Source organism: Hemitrygon akajei, chromosome 6, assembly GCF_048418815.1.
Source record: "Hemitrygon akajei chromosome 6, sHemAka1.3, whole genome shotgun sequence".
In the NCBI taxonomy this organism is placed as follows: domain Eukaryota; kingdom Metazoa; phylum Chordata; class Chondrichthyes; order Myliobatiformes; family Dasyatidae; genus Hemitrygon; species Hemitrygon akajei.
The window spans coordinates 155,410,376-155,430,155 of record NC_133129.1 but is presented as its reverse complement, the minus strand read 5'-3'; the positions used below and the strand labels follow the sequence as shown (position 1 = coordinate 155,430,155).

The 19,780-nt window shown below is 38.0% G+C and overlaps 1 protein-coding gene across 2 annotated transcripts in view; it reads right to left on the bottom strand.

The window, feature by feature from the left end:
- caprin1b (cell cycle associated protein 1b) overlaps positions 1-19,780 on the bottom strand; it is a 93,199-nt gene that overhangs the window by 14,191 nt on the left and 59,228 nt on the right. For both annotated transcript variants that reach the window (XM_073049631.1, XM_073049632.1), the window contains exons 8-15: positions 18,595-18,681; positions 15,220-15,381; positions 13,431-13,539; positions 13,057-13,118; positions 11,537-11,647; positions 10,785-10,934; positions 5,355-5,508; positions 1,423-1,626 (exon numbers count right to left, since the gene is read on the bottom strand). In XM_073049631.1, coding sequence (XP_072905732.1) covers positions 1,423-1,626; positions 5,355-5,508; positions 10,785-10,934; positions 11,537-11,647; positions 13,057-13,118; positions 13,431-13,539; positions 15,220-15,381; positions 18,595-18,681 — 1,039 coding nt within the window. The remainder of the gene's footprint in view (positions 1-1,422; positions 1,627-5,354; positions 5,509-10,784; positions 10,935-11,536; positions 11,648-13,056; positions 13,119-13,430; positions 13,540-15,219; positions 15,382-18,594; positions 18,682-19,780) is intronic.

Sequence of the window (19,780 nt, the reverse complement as noted above, 5' to 3'; positions counted from 1 at the left end):
CTCAGACTGGGTAAATATAAAAAATTTATTTACATCAGTGAGCCACATTTTGCAAGAATAACCCAGATGTTCACCGTTAAGACACAAAAGACTATTGACCAAATATTGGAAAATGGGATTAGTACAGATGGGAACTCAATGGCTGACATGAACACAGTGAGCTAAAGAACACATTTCTACTCTATATGACTACCTTGGGATCTTTAAAACTCATTTCTTCTTAAACCCATCACCTTACTGGGACATAAGCCACTGACAGCAGTTCACCGGAGTCCTCTGTCCTGGCCCAAAGGTTGATCAGTCCTCTGATCTTGTACACCTGATAGAGCTGTACAAGATAATGAGAGGCATTGATCATGTGGATAATCAGAGGCTTTTTCCCAGGGCTGAAATGGCTAGCACGAGAGGGCATAGTTTTAAGCTGCTTGGAAGAAGGTACAGAGGAGATGTCAGGAGTAAGTTTTTTTTAAAAAAACCGCAGAAAGTGATGAGTGCATGGAATAGGCTGCTGGCAGCGGTGGAGGAGACAGAAACGATAGGGGGTCTTTTAAGAGACTCCTAGATGGATACATGGAGCTTATAAAAATAGAGGGCTAAGAGTAAGCCTAGGTAGTTCTAAGGTGAGGACATGTTTGGCACAGCTTTGTGGGCCGAAGGCCCTGTATTGTGTTATAGGTTTTCTATGTTTCTATGATTCCATTCACCACACAATTCCACGTGTCTGCTAGGTGAAGATCCTTCCTCTCCCAGGAACAGTGTCTCCAAGAAACACTGTTAGTGTTTCTTTAGCCCACTTCTTTATATATTAATTTACTGTGTTACTAACCCTATTAATGTAACTTTAAAACAAGATCTCAAAAAAGTGACAAAGTCCAAGATATTGCAGCTCCATGTGTCAAGAATTTGCACTAGGTTCTAGTATTTGTATGTTTTGCTCGCATAACTGTTTAACATCAAAATTAAATATGTGATTCATGAGTTATCTGTAATTTTTCAATTAACTGGAAGTTGCAGTCAAATAGGTGAGACAGAAGACACTAGATGTTATTTAAATGTTTATTAACAATAAATCCCTGGCCCAGTATGTGGTCTCATTCCTAGCAAGTTTTGAGAATTACAAAGAAATTTACTTTTCTGACCTTCTTTCCCTCTTTTGCTTGCACTTTCTTTTCCATGCACCTCATTTTAAAAACTTCCACGCTCCTCACTGCTTTTTAGCCAATTCTTAGATTTCACTATTAAAGGGGACAACATGTCATTTGCATCCTTCAATCAGTAACAACTACAACTTAAGGGGCACAAAAGGTTAAATTAGATGCTCTAGGACAGTAGATTTAAAAATTGTAGTATACTTACACATAATTGCTCTAATCTTTACAAGTTAGACGCAATATGACTATAAGACCACAAGTTAAATCCTACCTCTAAACCCATTAGCAGGTCCGCGATAGCCATTCATCCCACCGCGTGCGTTGCGTGGTCCACCACGTGACACACCTCTGCTGTTGTAGAAGGCCTGTCCTGTGCGTGTAAAGCTTGAATTCTGTTGAGGCTGTTGGGACAGCTGTTGATGTGGTGCTCCAGCAGGGTGTGTTTGATCTTGAGTTGCATGGTAAGGACTAACCACTATGCAAAATGAAAAATAAAGCATCTAATCAGTTTAGATCAAATCATGACCACATTATCTTAAAACAAATCAAATGAACAATGGTGCAATCCTGACTCATTTACCCTGCATATAAATGAAAAACTGTTCAAATGAAAATGTTTTACATTTTCAGTTGGCAGCTTTTAATTATTTCGTTTAGTAGAAAATCCCAAACAGAAGGTATTTATTTTATTGTAACTGGACTAAAGCTTGTTCAGCTCCAAGAAAGAAATCCTTCAAGCAAAGCCTGTAGAAACCCATTACTTTTACCACTGAAAAATCCACCAAAAGTAGACAAATTGAAAATTCAAAATTGAGAGAACAAGATATAGATGACAAAACCTACTTCTGCTGCATTCCAGGAATTTTATAAATGCCTACAGCTATTATAACATTAATACAAAAAAAACTGATGACATCTAATTCCCCTGACAAGATGATTAAATCACACAAGAGTATGGATTTAAAATCTTGCCGTTAAACTCCAACTTCCCAAGTTTCATTCAACTTCTTCAGTCTGGTTAAATTATACATCTAGCTGTGATAGGACAGTGTAACATTCATTAACGATACTTTTCTGAACACAAGTATCTTGCAACCATCATCAATGTTAACTGATGACAAGTTGTGGAATGGATTTAATGAAATTCAGAAACACTAAAATGTAACTCCAATTTTCCTTTATAGATGATGTGTGACCAAATTTGTTTTCTTACTTGATTTCTAACAAACTACTTAACTTCGTGTTAATATGGGACACCATCATAATTATTGGTTTCATTTGAAAAACATTTTATTGCAATGTTATTTTTACCTTAGCACAAACCTGATTTACAGAACCATAATGCTAGATAAGGTCACACATCACTTTTGTGAAATTGGTAATTTAGCATTCATCAGATGTTCCATGTAATGCTTCATGTTAAGTTTGGAAGCTGCTGAGTTACTTGACTGCAACCTACCTCTGACACAAACATTGTTCAGCCACTTGTATTTCCAGTACACGGATAGCCATAATACCTTAACTTCCCAGGAGCATATACCCACAGACAATTAACAAAAAGAAAAGCAATCTTTAACATATATCAGGGTGGGTAAAAAGACTATTGACAAACAGGCCAAATTATAGCAAACATAACAGTTTGAAACTCACCAGTTGGATATACTGAAATTTGAGTACAACTGTTTAAGACAAAAACAGTCAAAATAACATAAAATGCAACTTTTGGGTACTAATATTTATGACCCCAGAGGTTGGCGTGATTTTGTACATTCTGTCAATAAACAAAACAAAGGGATGCTTGTCTGCACCGCGTGCATTCACATGAGAGCACAATGAGTAAGTGGCTGGCTGGCTGAGGGGTGGTTCGGGCAAAGGCAAGTTCTACCTGCACTGCACTTACTCTGTAAATACACTATTATTTTCTACATTGTTTTATTTTTACTATGATATAATTATGTATTACATTATCTGTCTAGATGGCATGCAAAAAAGCAAATCTTGAAAAACATTATCAGAATAGTTGACCTGGTTCAAGATAAGTGTTTTGAAAATTAAGATGCTGAAATTTTCTGAGGTTTCTTTATAACTTCTCCGAATGTGTCAGCATTTTTGTGGTTTGGTTGAAATTTCAGAATATTTCAAATTTGAAAAAGTCATCTTATACTTATCCATTCCAAGTATTAACAAAGTTTGATCAAGATCTGTTTAGGAAAGTTAGAGATAACTGCAAATATGTCAATCCCTGAAATGTTTTAATGAAACCATGTTTCTCATTTTCACTGGATGTTTAAAATTCATTGACCAAGTTTCATAGAGATGTTGCAAAAGTGGATGAGCAGCAGTAACATTCAGTAAGCCACCAACACCAATGAACCTGACATTTCCCTCAAATATATTTGTGATCTTCCCCAACCATATTCCACAAATAAATCTACTGTACCTGTTCCTGTTCCTTGTCCCTATGCCTGAAAAATTCAAACACAAGGGACTTGATCATTTTGGGGCTCTGGTCATAGTTGCTTGGATACCATTAGAACTCAATGATGCTGCTGTACACCATTCATCCAAATTAATCTTCATTCTTTTACAACACCTCTTGCATCTCCTACATCCTTACACTGTGACAACATCCACAGAATCTCCCGGATAAACTCAGCCTCATTCTATCAGAGATGTTCCCTTTATCATTTGGCACCCCTACCCTATCCACTAGCAAGGTATAACTAAAGTTTTCTTTTTCCCAGTTCTGATGGTATTCTCAATTTAAAATGCTAATTCAGTTTATCCTAAAACAAATGTTGGCTGACCAACTCACATTTCCGGGATTTGCTGTTTTAATTTTAGATTTTCAGCACTTGCTCTTTCTTTGACTTTCACTACAGTCTAAAACTGAAATACATGCAAGAGTAATATCCATTGACATCAAGGAACCATTTTAAGTGGTTCATTTTAACAAGATAGAAATCAACTGGAATGAAGGGGGAAATTTCTTCTCCAAATAGTTAGGCATCCACAGAGATGGCTGCAGCTGCTGGATATCAAGATGAGGAATATGATGGAGTATTCTCCACTTGCTTAGATGCTTTTAGTTTCAAACTGTCATAATCTGGACTTTAAAAATTCACCCTGCCTGTTGCTGGTATACCTAGCTGCAATGCATGCTATTTCTAAAAGAGACTGCAAAATTTACCAACTCCAACACTGTCCAACACATGACCTTTATATCTCATGAAGAACAAAATGAGCAACAGCATCAATAGCATCATCAGTTACTTTCTCTCTAAGCAATACATCTCCCTGACTTGGAAATATATCTTTTGTTCATTTTAATGGACATGACTGAGACAAAAAAAGGCTCTATCTCCTATCCATTCCTATTGGCACTTATTCACTAAAATTGTACAAATACTAGAGTACCCTACCTAAAAGTATTTTATATATCATGTCAACTATAGTCATTCAAGGTGGTTGCACATTACCTTCAAGGGTTATTCTATCAGTCCCCTCTCTACAACAAAGTCAAATAAACAAAGAATAGCATGCAACCTTCATCAAAAAAAACAAGACAGATTTGGGCACAAATGTATGCAACAAAAGAACTTCCAACAAGCGCAGTGTTCATGAACTTAAAGGTGAGGTTAGACAAAAATAATTCTGATTCATCCAATTTCTAGTAATGGCATTTAGTGTCAAAGTTTAAATCTATAACAACAAAAAAAGCTGCTCTATCCAAGATGTCATAATTTGGACACTGCTGTAGTTTCCACAGGGAATAGCCAGAAACAGCAACAATTCATTTGCAAATCAAAATACTAATTCAGCAAATTATAAAAGATGAAAGTGAATACTTAGTTGATTTTTTTTTAAACATATAAAAGCATAGCAAGGTCCCATGATACTTTTCCTAGCTTCAGGCCAGACTGCAAAAACGTGTCATCTAGTAAACTAAAGTAGCACTAAAAAATAGGACTCCCTGAAAATACCAGAATGGGAAACAGAGTCTAGAACTAGTAGCATTTGGATTTACATTTAATATACCCAAACGCCCACAACTTTATCCCCAATCCAAAAATAATCTTAACTTGCGTTTTTGACAAAATTCTAAAATTAAAGCCACAAATCTATCTCCAGACAATTATTTTAGGACATTTGAAACAAAAATAAAAAGAGTACACATTTCAGCTTTATGGAAAATCATCCTACCAGTTGCAAGTGTTTCCTGCTGCAATTCAGATTGTTCCACCTGATGCTGAGGCTGGCTACTGAAACCTTGACCGTAGCTGGCCTGATAGGGACTCTGCTGTTTGAGTGTGTCAGGGTCACTAGCAGGAGGCACTGGTGCATTCATATTAAACACCTTTTTAAAAAGAGTAGAAAACATAAAATAATTTAAAGACAGACTCTACTGTAACTTGGTAACATCTGTGTGAAACAAAGAACAGTAGCCTAAATACTGGGATTAAAATATCAAGGGTATTATAAAGACAGTAAACAAATTACTTGAACAGATTCGACTTCCAAAGAATACAAGATGTATATAATCAACATCTGTCATACCAGGTGAATATTATCTGTATTTAATCATTAATTTTTTTCTAAACAAATCCAGAAAATCTAATGGAAGCAAATTAATGAAAACATGTGAAAACATTCAGTTCAGGACAGCTCAATACATATGAAAGTTCAAGGAATTTGCTTTAATGTTTTCTAGAAAGACATACATTTATGTAGTACATGTCCATGCCAGAACTTCCAAAGCACATTATACTTAAAGTACTAATGAAGTACATGAAACGCGAATTTGCACTTGACAAATTCCCACAAACGAAGTGAAAATGACCAATGGCTTAGACACTGCAATTAATTCCTTGACTCTCAAGAATATGGTATGGTACATGCCCTAAACCCTTCTAGTAAATAAGACACAGCTTAAGACAGGTGAACATGTACATGAATTAGAAAAATGTAGATGTTTTTTGGTCAAACATTAGCAAATGGGACTCACTTGGATGTGCCATCTTGGTCTGCATGGACCAGTTGAACCAAAGGGCCTGTTTCTGCATTGTGAAGCACTATGATTCTGAATCACAAAGGTGGCCCCATTAACTAAACTTACCCAACTAAACAAACAACTATTATGTGACTGTTCTATAGTCGCAAGTCATAATCCTTCCGTGATAATGATTTATGCAGACTGGTGAAACATGTTTTGAAACTATTCCAGAATCTCTATGACATCCCAAGTTCAATGCCGTAAGTGCTTATGGGAAAAAAGACATTCAAGCCTTTGTCAGTCCAATTTGTTCAAAGTTTATACCCACAATTGCAACATGGGTTAGTGAGATTTAAGAACTAGCACATATTTGAGACCACAGCCTCATCACTATACAAATGGAAAAACTGAATTAAAAATTTAAAATCAATCATAGCACCATGCTTTGAAGCATTAAACAAACTGCCACAAAACAAAGCCACTACAAAAGACATTAAGGACCAATCTACAAACTTCCAATTAAAAGTAGAGAAGTACACATCAAGTTTTTTGATCCCATTTATTTTTGTTTTTCGTTTGAATAGTAGAACTTACGTTTCATTTGATATCCTGGACTTCATTTTAATCTTTATCAATCATTAATATGTGCCAGTTAGTACAGATAGGCAACATCTCTATATTCAACATCAGCATGGGTGCACTATAGGGCTGTGCCATTAGCCCTCCCCCTGCCCGCTCTACTCACTTTACTTAGCTGCACAGTGATAAGTATAAAGCTCCAATGCTGTACAATCATTCCAACACCACCACTGTAGTTGGCCACACCAAAGGTGGCGACAAATTGATACATAGGAGCAACAATGAAAATCTGCTTGATTGGTGCCACAACCACCACATCCCACTCAATGTTAGTAAAACCAAAGAGCTGATTATCAACAAAACGAGGAAGAACCTGGAAACCCATGAGTCTGTCCTCATTAGAACAGAGGTGGAGAGGATCAGTATCTTTAAATCCCTTGTGCCAACACATCAGAGGAACTGTCCTGGGACAAGCACTTAAATGTCATCACAAAAAAGGCACAACATCTTGTATTTGTGCAGATTCCGATCCCCGAATGCAGATAACTGACAGCTTGTCCCCAATTAATTTCAAAGCCTTTAAGCAAGCAATTTACCATGCCAATGCACTCACTGACTGTGCATCATTCCAGCTGCCTAGCTTTCCAGTATGTCTATGTACGACATTTGGGTTATTTCAAACTGCTAATTTCCATTCCCTTTCAATTCCACTGTTTCCTTCACTAACATTCACTTTTAATGATTCTTTCTCTACCAGCATCACCTCAGCATTTCATAAGAACATAAGAAATAGGAGGAGTAGGCCATCTGGCCATTGAACCTGCTCTGTTACTCAATAAGATCATGGCTGACCATGGACTCATCTCCACATCACTGCCTTTTCCCCATAACCTTTAATTCCCCTATTATGCAAAACTCCATCCAACCTTGTCTTAAATATATTTACTGAGGTAGCCTCCACTGCTTCATTGGGCAGAGTATTCCACAGATTCATCATTCTCTGGGAAAAGCAGTTCCTCCTCATCTTCGTCTTAAATCTACTCTTCCGAAACTTGAGGCTATGTACCCTAGTTCTAGTCTTACCCACCAGCAGAAACAACTTTCCTGCTTCTATCTGATCCCTTTCATAATTTTATGTGCTTCTATAAAATTTCCTCTCATTCTTCTGAAGTCCAGCGAGTACAGTCCCAGGTGACTCACTCTCTCCTCACAGTCTAACCCCCTCATCTCTGGAATCAACCTGGTGAACCTCCTCTGCACCGCCTCCAAAGCCAGTATATCCTTCCTCAAGTAAGGAGACCAGAACTGCGCTCAGTACTCCACGTGCGGCATAACCTGCCCTTTGTTATGAATGTACCACAGCTCTGAGGGGCCGAAGGGTGCGGGGGTAGCCCCCTCCTTTGTGAGAATCGCAAGATCACTATTGAGTCAATTCAGGAGACACAGGAAATGAGAGAAAGACATGCAGAATCCACAAAAGGGTTAGAATGTGTCCTGGCCTCCGAAAGGCGGACCCATTGATACCGGCTATTGTCTCTTGGAGACGGACTTGTGTATTGCATCCTGGACGATGTAATCAAAGCCCCAGGCAATGAACCAAGGAGGAGGTTGGTGGAGGGATTGCATCATCCCCAACCTGATTGACACCTGAGACCCTGTGAGTCAGGATAAAAAGAGGGTCTGTGGGAACAGCCCCTCAGACGCACCAGAAGACACGCTAGAAATCCTGTGACAGCGTTTAATAAGCGACAGCCGGTGGGGGGCTCATGTGCGTCCTTCCCTTGCCTGGGATTGGCGGCCTTACCACGGAAGAACGGCTTTAGCTAAAGGAGAGGCCACAAGTGAACGGCCACCCCCAATGAGACTCCGACGGATCGAACTCATAAAGGTTGGAAAAACCGCAGGATAACTGTTCCCATTCTATTCCTATTTCTCTCTCTCTCTCTCTCCAACAAAGTGCAACACAGCGACAACCAAAAGACGGCAGCTTGTAGAACTGCAGTGAACTGTACATTTCCATTGGACAATTCATTATCCCCTAGACAACGATAGAGCTTATTTCTTATTGACTATTATTATAACCGCACCTTTAGATTTAGTATTGACAACGTATATTATCTGTATGTTTGCATTGATATTATTTTTGTGAATCTTTACTAATAAATACTGTTAAAATTAGTACCATCAGACTTCAACGGACCTCTCTATCTTTGCTGGTAAGTGACCCAGTTACGGGGTACGTAACACCTTAAATACAATCCCTCTAGCAATGAAGGCCGACATTCCATTTGCCTTCTTGATAGCCTGCTGCACCTGATTCAAGCACAAGCACCCCCAAGTCCCTCTGCAAAGCAGCATGCTGCAATTTTTTAACCATTTAAATAATAATCTGCTTTCATTTTTCCTTCCAAAGTGGATAACATCGTACTCCATATTGCATTACACATTCCATTGCACACTCACTTAACCTATCTCTCTCTCTCTCTCTGTATCTTCTGCACAATCTGCTTTTCCACTCAATTTACTATCATCAAACTTAGATACACTGCACTCAGTTATCTCTTCCAGATCATTAATGTCTATCGTGAACAGTTGCAGGCCCAGCACTGACCCCTGCGGCACACTGCTCACTACTGATTGCCAACCAGAGTATTACCCATGTATCCCAACTGTCTGCTTTTTATTAGTTAACCAATCCTCTATCCATGCTAATACATCACCCCCAACTCTATGCATCCTTACCTTATGGGCACCTTTTATGCAGCACACTATCCAACGCCTTCTGGAAATCCGAGTAAATAACTTCAATCTGTTCCCCTCTATTCACTGCGCCCCTTATATCCTTCAATACCAGTAAGTTTATCAAATAGGACTTGCCTTTACTGAATTCATGCTGCATCTGTCTGACAGATCCATTTCTTTCCAAATGCCTCACTATTTCTTCTTTAATGATAGCTTCAAGCATTTTCTCCAACTACAGTTGTTAAATTAACTGGCCTATAGTTACCTACCTTTTCCGTACATTCTTTTTTTGAATAGTGGCATGACATTCACTGTCTTCCAATCCATTGGGACCTGCCCAGAGTCCAAAGAATTTTGGTACATTATCACCAAAGCCTCTACTATAACTTCTGCCATTTCAGTACCCCGGGCTGCATTCCACCAGGACCAGGGGACTTGTCTATCTTCAGAGCCACAAGTTTGCTTAGCACTACCTCTTTAGTGTCAGCTATCATACTGAGATGACAATTACAGAGAGAACTTATACCATCTGCATCAAACCACTACAAACTTAAACTTTACTAACTGCTTGTTTCATTTCTTTCTTCCTCTCTTATTCACGTTGAACATTCTTGCACATCATTCCTTCTTATTTTCTTTTCCATTGCCCAGGTATACTTTCTGGGTTCAAAAGTGAATTAAGTGCCCTTGACTGGATCTGACCAAGGCACACGCTAAATAAAAAGCTGTAAAAATTTGAGAGAAAAATCTACAATTTCCTCAAAACCATTTATTCTATCACAATAGAAAAACATTCAGACCTAGAGATATGCCTGCCTTACTTCCTCTAACATCAATCCCACTAAGTAAATTCCACAATCCCCACACTCAGCCATGAGTTCATTTTTAGATTTATTGTTTTATTTCTATTCTCTTCCTCCTTTACATTCATAACAATTGAACCCCTGGATTTGGCTAAAAATTATTTCAGCAGAAATTTATTGTAACAAAGTAATATTAACTACAACGTATTTCCACTTTCATATTTTGATTATAAATGAGAAATTCTGCAGATGTTGGAAATCCAAATCAACACACAGAAACCTGGAGGAACTCAGCAGGTCAGGCAGCATCCATTGAAATGGACAAACAGTCAGCGCTTCGGACCAAGACCCTTCTTCAGGGCAGATTTTGATTACGTAATATTCTGTTCAGTGGACAGTTTCAAAGTGAAAAAGGATGATAAATAAAATAATGAAAGCCATACCAATCTTCATAAATGATGTACTTTTGGTCAAAGGTTTGATAAATTTATAAGTTCAATAAAGAGCCAATCTTACCGTTTGCATTGATTGGAATGGAGCAGCGTTCACATTTATGCCACTGCTGTGAAGAGGTTTAGTAGGAGGTGCCTTGAAAGCTTGTGACTGGGAAGCAACAGGAAGTGCTGTTGATACTGGAGTCTGTTCAGAAGTCAGTGACATAGTAGTCTAAGATATACAGAAGTTGGAAGACCAAAGAAAGTTACCAAACCACAAATAACTTAGCGACTTCAAAACAGCATCTTCAACCTTACTGCAATGTGACATAAGTAACTGAGACATAGTCATAGACGATAAGAATTTTACATTAGTAGTTAATCCTAGAACAGGACATGTCCACAAAAGCCTGATTGTAAAATCCAATCATAATTTCTTGTTAAGTTTTGGAAAGAATGCAGAAATAACCATTTACCATTTTTTATTCTAAATATGATGACTCAAATCTCTTGAGTAATTATGATTTTAAACCTGTTGGGCTGGCACAATATATCTAAGCTGAAAATTACTGACTGATACTCGGATTAAAAAAAGCCAAAATTCAAAAGTGTAGTATATACAATCATGAAAATTTACAAGGCCAATACAAAATAGAACCTCAGACTTGAGAACGCTGGAAATGTTAACATGCCTACTATGTGGTTAGTGCAAGATGGCCCCCAATGTTGCTCTATAACATATTTACTTAGAAAAGGTGAATATTTTTGGAAATGGGTGAAAGTGAAGTGTACCTAGTTTATTGTACCAATTTTATGTACTTGTGTTGTAGTTACCTGAATAGATTCAATGGAATCTTTTTGGGTTCTTTGCTCTGTCATATGGGAAGGCTGGTACATAGGCTGAGAGGGTGCATATGGTTCAGTTGTGGAAGACACTAAAGGTACCTTAGTAATTAAAAGAAAACAAACAGGAGAAAAGCTTAAGCATTTATGGATTGCACCACAAGGACTTGGCAAAAACAGATTTAGCTGGAATGGGTCAAGTTAATGCAATTATCAATAGTTAAAATCCTCCTTCTCAAATACATATTAATAAGCAAATGGATGTCAATATTGAAATTTCCATTAATATTTTTACAAAAATAGTCTGTCATTAATAAGGATAAAACAAGAACATTTTATAACAGATATGTTACCTTAAATAAAATACAATATGCTTAATCTACCAAGGAGTTAAGAACTTCACAATGGAAATCAATGAAACAAAAACAATCACGCACCTACTCTGAGTTTTACTTTCTAATATAGAGCTTGGAGCAGAGTACTTGGAAACTGGAAACATCACAAGGTTTGAACATTTGCAATAAATGCTGGCAACATCAACCCTCCTCCCACCCAAAACCTAGATTTTTAGGTGGCTCATGAAATCAAAGGATACTACAAGGTTAAACTATTTCAGCATATGGGAAAAGGAAACCTGTATTTATATACTGCTTGCAATAGGTGAGAGATCATTTCTACATTCACCCTCTCTTGTAGCCCATCCCAACCTTTAATGTCCAATGTTTAGTCTGCCCACTTTTATGGTTCTAATGTGCCTGCTACTACTTCTAAAAAGTCAGCCGTCATGCTTCATGTGCACTAGCTTATGCGACAGGTGATATCCAAACATCTTACACCTCTCTTGCCCCAAAGGCACACCCATATAGTAATTTACACAATGGCCACAATACTTTGAGAATTTGCACAAGAGCATCTTCCAGCATGGAAGCAAGCTACCCTGCCTAAAGAGCATGACACAGAAGAATTTGTACTTGATGCCCCAGAATGCACAATGGATTCACTATTGGTGAAATTGAAACAGTGCAACATGCACTAATGTCACACTTGACTGCATTGTTAAAACTCCAGTTTGTTAGAAAATTTAATAAATGCTTTTCTTCATATAAATATAGATCCTAGCAAAAATATGTCCAGGTTAGTAGCTGATGTATTTATTTCTAATTTATCAGGGACATTACACATCAGTAAATCAAAAAGTTACAAAGATTAAAAGAAGGTAAACAATGGATTTTCTTAAGGTCAGTAAAAAAAGATTGATCAAAAATATTTGGTAAATGCAACATGCACAGGGAAAAAGTTCTGCATTTCACAAGTTACATTACGGCAAAGAAACTAAAATGTCTCCAGATGAGCAAAGTCAAAATGACAAATCCAAATATCCTTAACTCCATGTCAACATCAACAAACACCACTGCCTCTGCCTCATCATGTAAAATTTGGATAATGAAAATTTTCCTTACACAACATGTAACACTGCAAATTCAATAGCTAGCCTGTGAAGGTTACAGTACCTGTGTGGCTTCTGACTGAACAGAAACTGCATTGGGCTGTCCATGCCTGGATTCACTATGCACTATGGAAAGGACAGAATGACAACTAATCACAACAGCATAAAACCAGAAACATTTTCCTAGAATTGTTAAATCTTAGAATTTAATCTAAAATAAAAGTCAAGTTACCTTTTACTCAGAATCAATTAACCTAGTAACTTGAGCCTTTGCTTGTAACAATATACCATTTAATATAGAAACCAATCATACAAACAAACAGAACTCAAAACAAAACAATTTGTTACAAAGTTTATACAGTTAATTATAGAACCATTCACAGATCTCAGCTTACTGTGAAGATGGGATAACCTGGAATTTATGGTTCAAAAACTTACCTTGTGTGCAAACCATTTGTTGCATCTCCATGGATTGTGCCGTATTCATGGGCTGCACTGAAACAATTGCAGGGTCTATTGCTTGACTCTCAAACTCAAGCATGGATTCCTTTGAGAGGAAAAGAAGAATCATTTCCCACTGTATATTTAATATCAAACTTAAGGTGAACAGGAAGCTTTCATCAGAAACTATACAGTATACAATGTGTATCAATAGGGACTCTGCTGCATAATACATTAGCTCTGGTGAAATGTTATCAAGGATATTGAAAACATTCACCATTTTGTTTTTATTTCACACATCAACATTTCTAATTTAATGGTAGAAATACTTTAAGTAGAGAATTGATCAAGTCAGATGGATATACATTTGATACCTGCTGGGAGGACACATAGTTATTTGAATGACCCTTTTCCTTCAGAAATCAGATCAGTAATGATCATACAGTAGGCCCTCTCCTACTCCTAATCATGTTAATCGTCATAGATTTGTGTTTATTCTTTAACACACCCAGCTCGGAGAAGGGGTTCATTTGGTCCTTCAATGACCTCTGTTCTGAACTGTTCTCCACATCACTGTGGAACGTAAACTTCTAATGAACTTGCTAGTTTCTACTGCAGAATCTGCAGACATTGTGAGGAAAAGAGTATAGATTACATAAAGCTTGTAATTACATGCTTCCAGTTCTCCAATGGGAATGTACATGTAGGATTGGAAAATTCATATTACATGAAAGCCTATTAGCTCCCATCCTTCCTCCATTACACTGAACTTGCTATTACTCTTAAGTATTATCGGTAATTCAACTATCTGACCACTAATAAACCATCACGGTGGAGGCAAAGAAATAAATGAAATCTTGTTTGAATTCACCAAGGGGATAAGTGCAGCGAGAGATATTTGAATAGTCTGGAAAAAGTCAGTATTAAGCCTGAGATACTCAATGTCATGGAATACATACTGCAAATCTCCAGGGCCAGATTAGACTGACCCCAGAATGTTATTGAGAACAAGGGCAGATGCTTCAGAGCAAATTTCTATAGATGTACGATGGAGAGCATTCCGACTGCTTGCACTACTGTCTGGTATGAAGGTGCCATTGTACAGAACTGGAAAGCTGCACAAGTTTGAATCTCAAGAAGTGGCATCCACACGCCTCTTCTCTTTGCTGTCAGGGAGATAGTACAAGAACCTGAAGAGACACACTCAACATTCTTGGAACATCACCATCTCCTCCATCAATTTTCTGATCGGACCATGAACACAATCTCACTTTTTGCACTTATTTATTATTTCATGTACAGGTTATAATAATTTATGTATTGCATTGTACTGCTGCCGCAAAGTAACAAATTTCATGACAGTCATCGAAACATTTCCAGTGGTTGAATACTTATTAACAGAAGGCCAGGTTCAAGCTAAGTGAAGTAATGAATTACTCACCCAGCTTTGATCTGCAATAGCAAATTGTAATTATTATAAAATGATATGACATCTGCAAGAAAAAATAACTAGATTATGGATAAAGAGAAAAGATGGAGACTAAATGGATTGAAATTTAAAGACAAATATTTTATCTTGCACTGACAGGGTTTCTGCTTCAAACTCAATTGCCCAAATGTCAAGTGGGATGGAAAGCCAAATTTTGTCACCCAATTGTTATCAACAAAAATGCAAACAGCAGTTAACTGTTCTCAAAACAAACCTGGATTTAAAAGTTGTCACATTAAAACATTTATATTCAAACTGTGGATTTTAGCTCTTGAAATAGATTTGGATAATACCTACTTGAATAAAGTTGAAGGTTCCTTGCATCTGTGCCATAAGATCTTGCACCCTCTGCCTCCTGACCAAGGGATCTGAGGGAGCAACAGTGTTCAGTGCATGATTTTCAGGTACTGCTGGTGGCTGCACCTGTTGCTGTGGTTGCTGCTGCAGTGAATTTACAACCTACCAAAGAAAAGGTGGGGATTAATGCAGTACTTTCACCATTCGGTTTTGTATTTTGTACATAATTGCTGACCCTGACACACAATCATGTATTTTTTTTTATTTCTTATTTAAACATACAGGGCCTAATAGGCCCTTCCAGTACTTTGAGCAGCGCTGCTAGCAACCCACCAATTTAATCCTAGTCTAATCACGGGACAATTTACAATAACCAATTAACCAGTATGTTTTTGGACTGTGGGAGGAAACCAGAGAACCCTAGGAAAATCACCCATACATGGGGAGGACATACAAACTTCTTACACAGGATGTCAGGATTGAACTCCGAACCACAACGCTCCGAGCTGTAATAGTGCCTCGAAAAGTATTTCTCTTTTTAATCCAACCAAAAAAAGATGGAAAGTTCTCAAACGTCTTCACCACATTGAGTTAGCCATCAACATTGAACATATTGTTATTAATTTCACATAATTAGCAACAAATGCATCACACTAAGGGCACGAGCACAAAGCTGTATTTGCTCAAAAAAAAGTTGAAAAATTAAGTGGCTTATTCTACTGAAGTATGTTTTTACAAGCCCCATTTCCAGAAAAGTTGGGATATTTTCCAAAATGCAATAAAAACAAAAATCTGTGATATGTTGATTCACGTGAACCTTTAATTAACTGACAAAAGTACAAAGAAAAGATTTTCAATAGTTTCACTGATCAACTTAATTGTATTTTGTTAATATACACAAATTTAGAATTTGATGGCTGCAACACACAACAAAAGTTGAAACAGAGGCATGTTTACCATTGTGTTACATCACCTTTCCTTTTAATAACACTTTTTAATCGTTTTGGAACTGAGGATACTAATTGTAGTAGATTTGCAACTGGAAATTTTGTCCATTCTTGCTTGATATAAGACTTAAGCTGCTCAACAGTCCGTGGTCTCCGTTGTCTGATTCTCCTCTTCATGATGTGCCATACATTTTCAATAGTAGATCTGGACTGGCAGCAGGCCAGTCAAGCACACGCACTCTGCGTCTACAAAGCCACGCTGTTGTAGCCCGTGCAGAATGTGGTCTGGCATTGTCCTGCTGAAATAAGCATGGACATCCCGGGAAGAGATGTCGCCTTGATGACAACATATGTCTCTCTAAAATCCTAATATACGCTTCAGAGTCAATGGTGCCTTCACATACATGCAACTCACCCATGCCGTGGGCACTGATGCACCCCCATACCATCACAGATGCTGGCTTTTGCATCTTTCGCTGATAACAATCAGGATGGTCGTTTTCATCTTTGGCATAGAGAACTCGACGTCTGTTTTTTCCGAAAACTAGCTGAAAAGTGGACTCACCTGACCACAGCATACGGTTCCACAGTCTTTCGGTCCATCTGAGATGAGCTCGGGCCCAGAGAACTCTATAATTGTCACAGTAGCATGACGGTTTCTTAGGCAGTGCCACCTGAGGGCTCGAAGATCACGCGCATTCAACAGTGGTTTCCGACCTTGCCCTTTACGCAATGAGATGTCTCTGAATTCTCTGAATCTTTTCACAATATTATGTACTATAGATGTTGAAAGACCTAAATTCTCTGCAATCTTGCGTTGGGAAATGTTCCTTTTGAACTGACTAAAAATTCTCTCACAAATTTTGGCACAAAGGGGTGAGCCACGACCCATCCTTGCTTGCAAAGACTGAGCCTTTGATGGACGCTACTTTTATACCCAGTCATGATACCTCACCTGCTACCAATTAGCCTGCTTAATGTGGAGTCTTCCAAACCAGTGTTACTTGAATATTCGGTGCACATTTCAATCTTATTTTAACTCTGTCCCAACTTTTGTTGAGTGTGTTGCTGCCATCAAATTCTAAATTTGTGTATATTTACAAAATACAATTACCGTAGATTCCGGATTATAAGCCGCTACTTTTTTCCCACATTTTGAACAGCTTTGAACTCTGCGGCCTTTAATCCAGAGCGGCTAATACATGGTTTTTTTTCATGCCGCCTCGTAAACATTTTGCCTCGTAACAGTAGACCAATAAAATTGATGAGTAGTTCACAGAGATCCAATGAAATTGTACGATAAATCAAGCGCACTTTCACAATTAAATTATTGTAAATCAGTCATTTGTACTCACCCTCATCAACATGGAAAATACTCGAAGAAAAGCAAGACCCGAGCGCATCAGACCCGATCGCGTTACGCAAGCGCGTCAGACCCGATCGCGTTACGCAAGCGCGTCAGACCCGAGCACATCAGACCCGATCGCGTTACGCAAGCGCATCAGACCCAATTAGACCCGATCGCGTTACACAAGCGCGTCAGACCCGAGCGAAAACGCTGCTTTTAAGTTAAAGGCGATCAATAACTTTTCCTGGTAGGCTGCAGTATATATATTTTTACCAGTCGCTAGGAGATATTGGAATGTTGTTCGTGCTGTTCAGTAAAAAAGTATATGCAACGTAATTTGTGTTACCGATACGTATGTATATTTAAAAGTAGCGGTGCGGCCTTTACAATTAAAAAATTGATTTTATTTCTAAAATTAGAGCCAGCGGCTTTTAATCAGGTGCGCTCTGTAGTCCGGAATCTACGGTAAGTTGGTCAGTAAAACTATTGAAAATCTTTTCTTTGTACTTTTGTCAGTTAAATAAAGGTTCACGTGAATTAACATATCACAGATTTTTGTTTTTATTGCTTTTTGGAAAATATCCCAACTTTTCTGGAAATGGGGTTTGTATATGCTGTCCAACAACCTCATGGAAAATAACCTCTTGTAATACTGGTACACTATGGAACTGCAGACTGTGAGAAATAATCCCATACAGTGCTATTATATGATCTAAAATAATAGCATTAACCACAGCACCAGAACTAACTTCACAATTCTGGTGTGAGTGAGGAAATAAGGCCAACGTCGGCTGCTTGCTATTCAGCGACACTTACTGCAAGAAAGTTTACTATAAAGAATATTACGCTCTATAACCAATCTGACAATTGCATACATCCATATAGAAGAATGCACACTCATGATGCCAGAAAGATTAAACTACTGTGGAAATGTATCCAGCCCCAAGAATCAGCAAACTTGGAAGACTTAGGGAGTCCAGGGGATGGAAGAGCCAAGCATTCTACAAAGCCATGTACCAAGTCATTGTTTTTCAATGGTTGCAAGCATATTCCAAGCAATATGACACAAAAAAAGGTTACCTCAACAGTTTCCGTATTCCAATCATCAGCTTGCTCTTTTTGGCTACTGCTGAATTGTGTCTCTGCAATGAACTGTCTGTTTACAAACTGAAACACAAGCAAAATATTAAAAGATCACCACCAAGCTGAAAAAGGGAATTCCGAGTGCAAAATGATAAGGGTAATTTAGCTATCAAATACAGCAATGAAGTAAAGCAGTTCAAAGATGAAATATTCGTCTACCTGCAGAATTTAAATGAATTTATGGTGTTTTATTGACTAACTGCTCTGCCTTTATCATAAAATGACAATTCCATACAGTTATCTATAACACAAAAATGAACTGTAAAAGTCATGCAAGTTGCAACTTTCTTGCAAAAGAACAGATTTGCTATCCAAATTTGCACATGTGCATTGCAAAGCAATTTGACAAACTGGATCCAAAACTGGCTTGTCAATAGGAGGCAGAGGGTGAGAGCCAAGTGCTGTTTCTACCACTGGAAGTCACTGACAAGTGGTATACCATAGAATGTCTAATGGTACCTTGATTTAACTCAGGTAATAGAAAGTGTTTAATTTTGGGAAGTTCAAGCAGGCTATGATATAAAGACTGAATGAAAGGACCTTAGAAAGTAGGGAAGGACAGAGGGAACTTGATTCAGCCTTATTGAAGTCCATAGATTGCGACTAACGCTAATCCCTCACTGAGCTTAGCTTGGATACACTGTCAAAAAACTTCAAAATAACTTCTTCAAATTTATGAAACATGATCAGTGCACAGTCATGCTGCATGCAGACATGACCTCTCACTCAGAAAGCTGTAGTGAGCTTGGAAGTGATCTTCTAAGGACAAAGCTATGCTGACTACATGATAGGATGGTCACCACACAATAGGAAGGATAGGGTGCAGGGCAGATTTGCTAGGATACTACACAGCATGAAACACCTCATTATTGGAGAGAACCAGGACAAGCAGGATATATACTGCTCAGAGTAGTACATGAAGAGGAATAGGTAGGGTAGATGGTGAGAAACTTTATGCTATGGGTGTATCTATGACCTGACAAAAGGTTTTTAAATGTAAAAATTGGAAGATTTTAAGGGGGTTTGAGAAAGAAATATTTCAACCCTGAACATTAATGAGATCTAGAAAGTATTTGACTGCATGTCGGGAGATATTCCCATAACATTCCAGTGCAATTTAGAT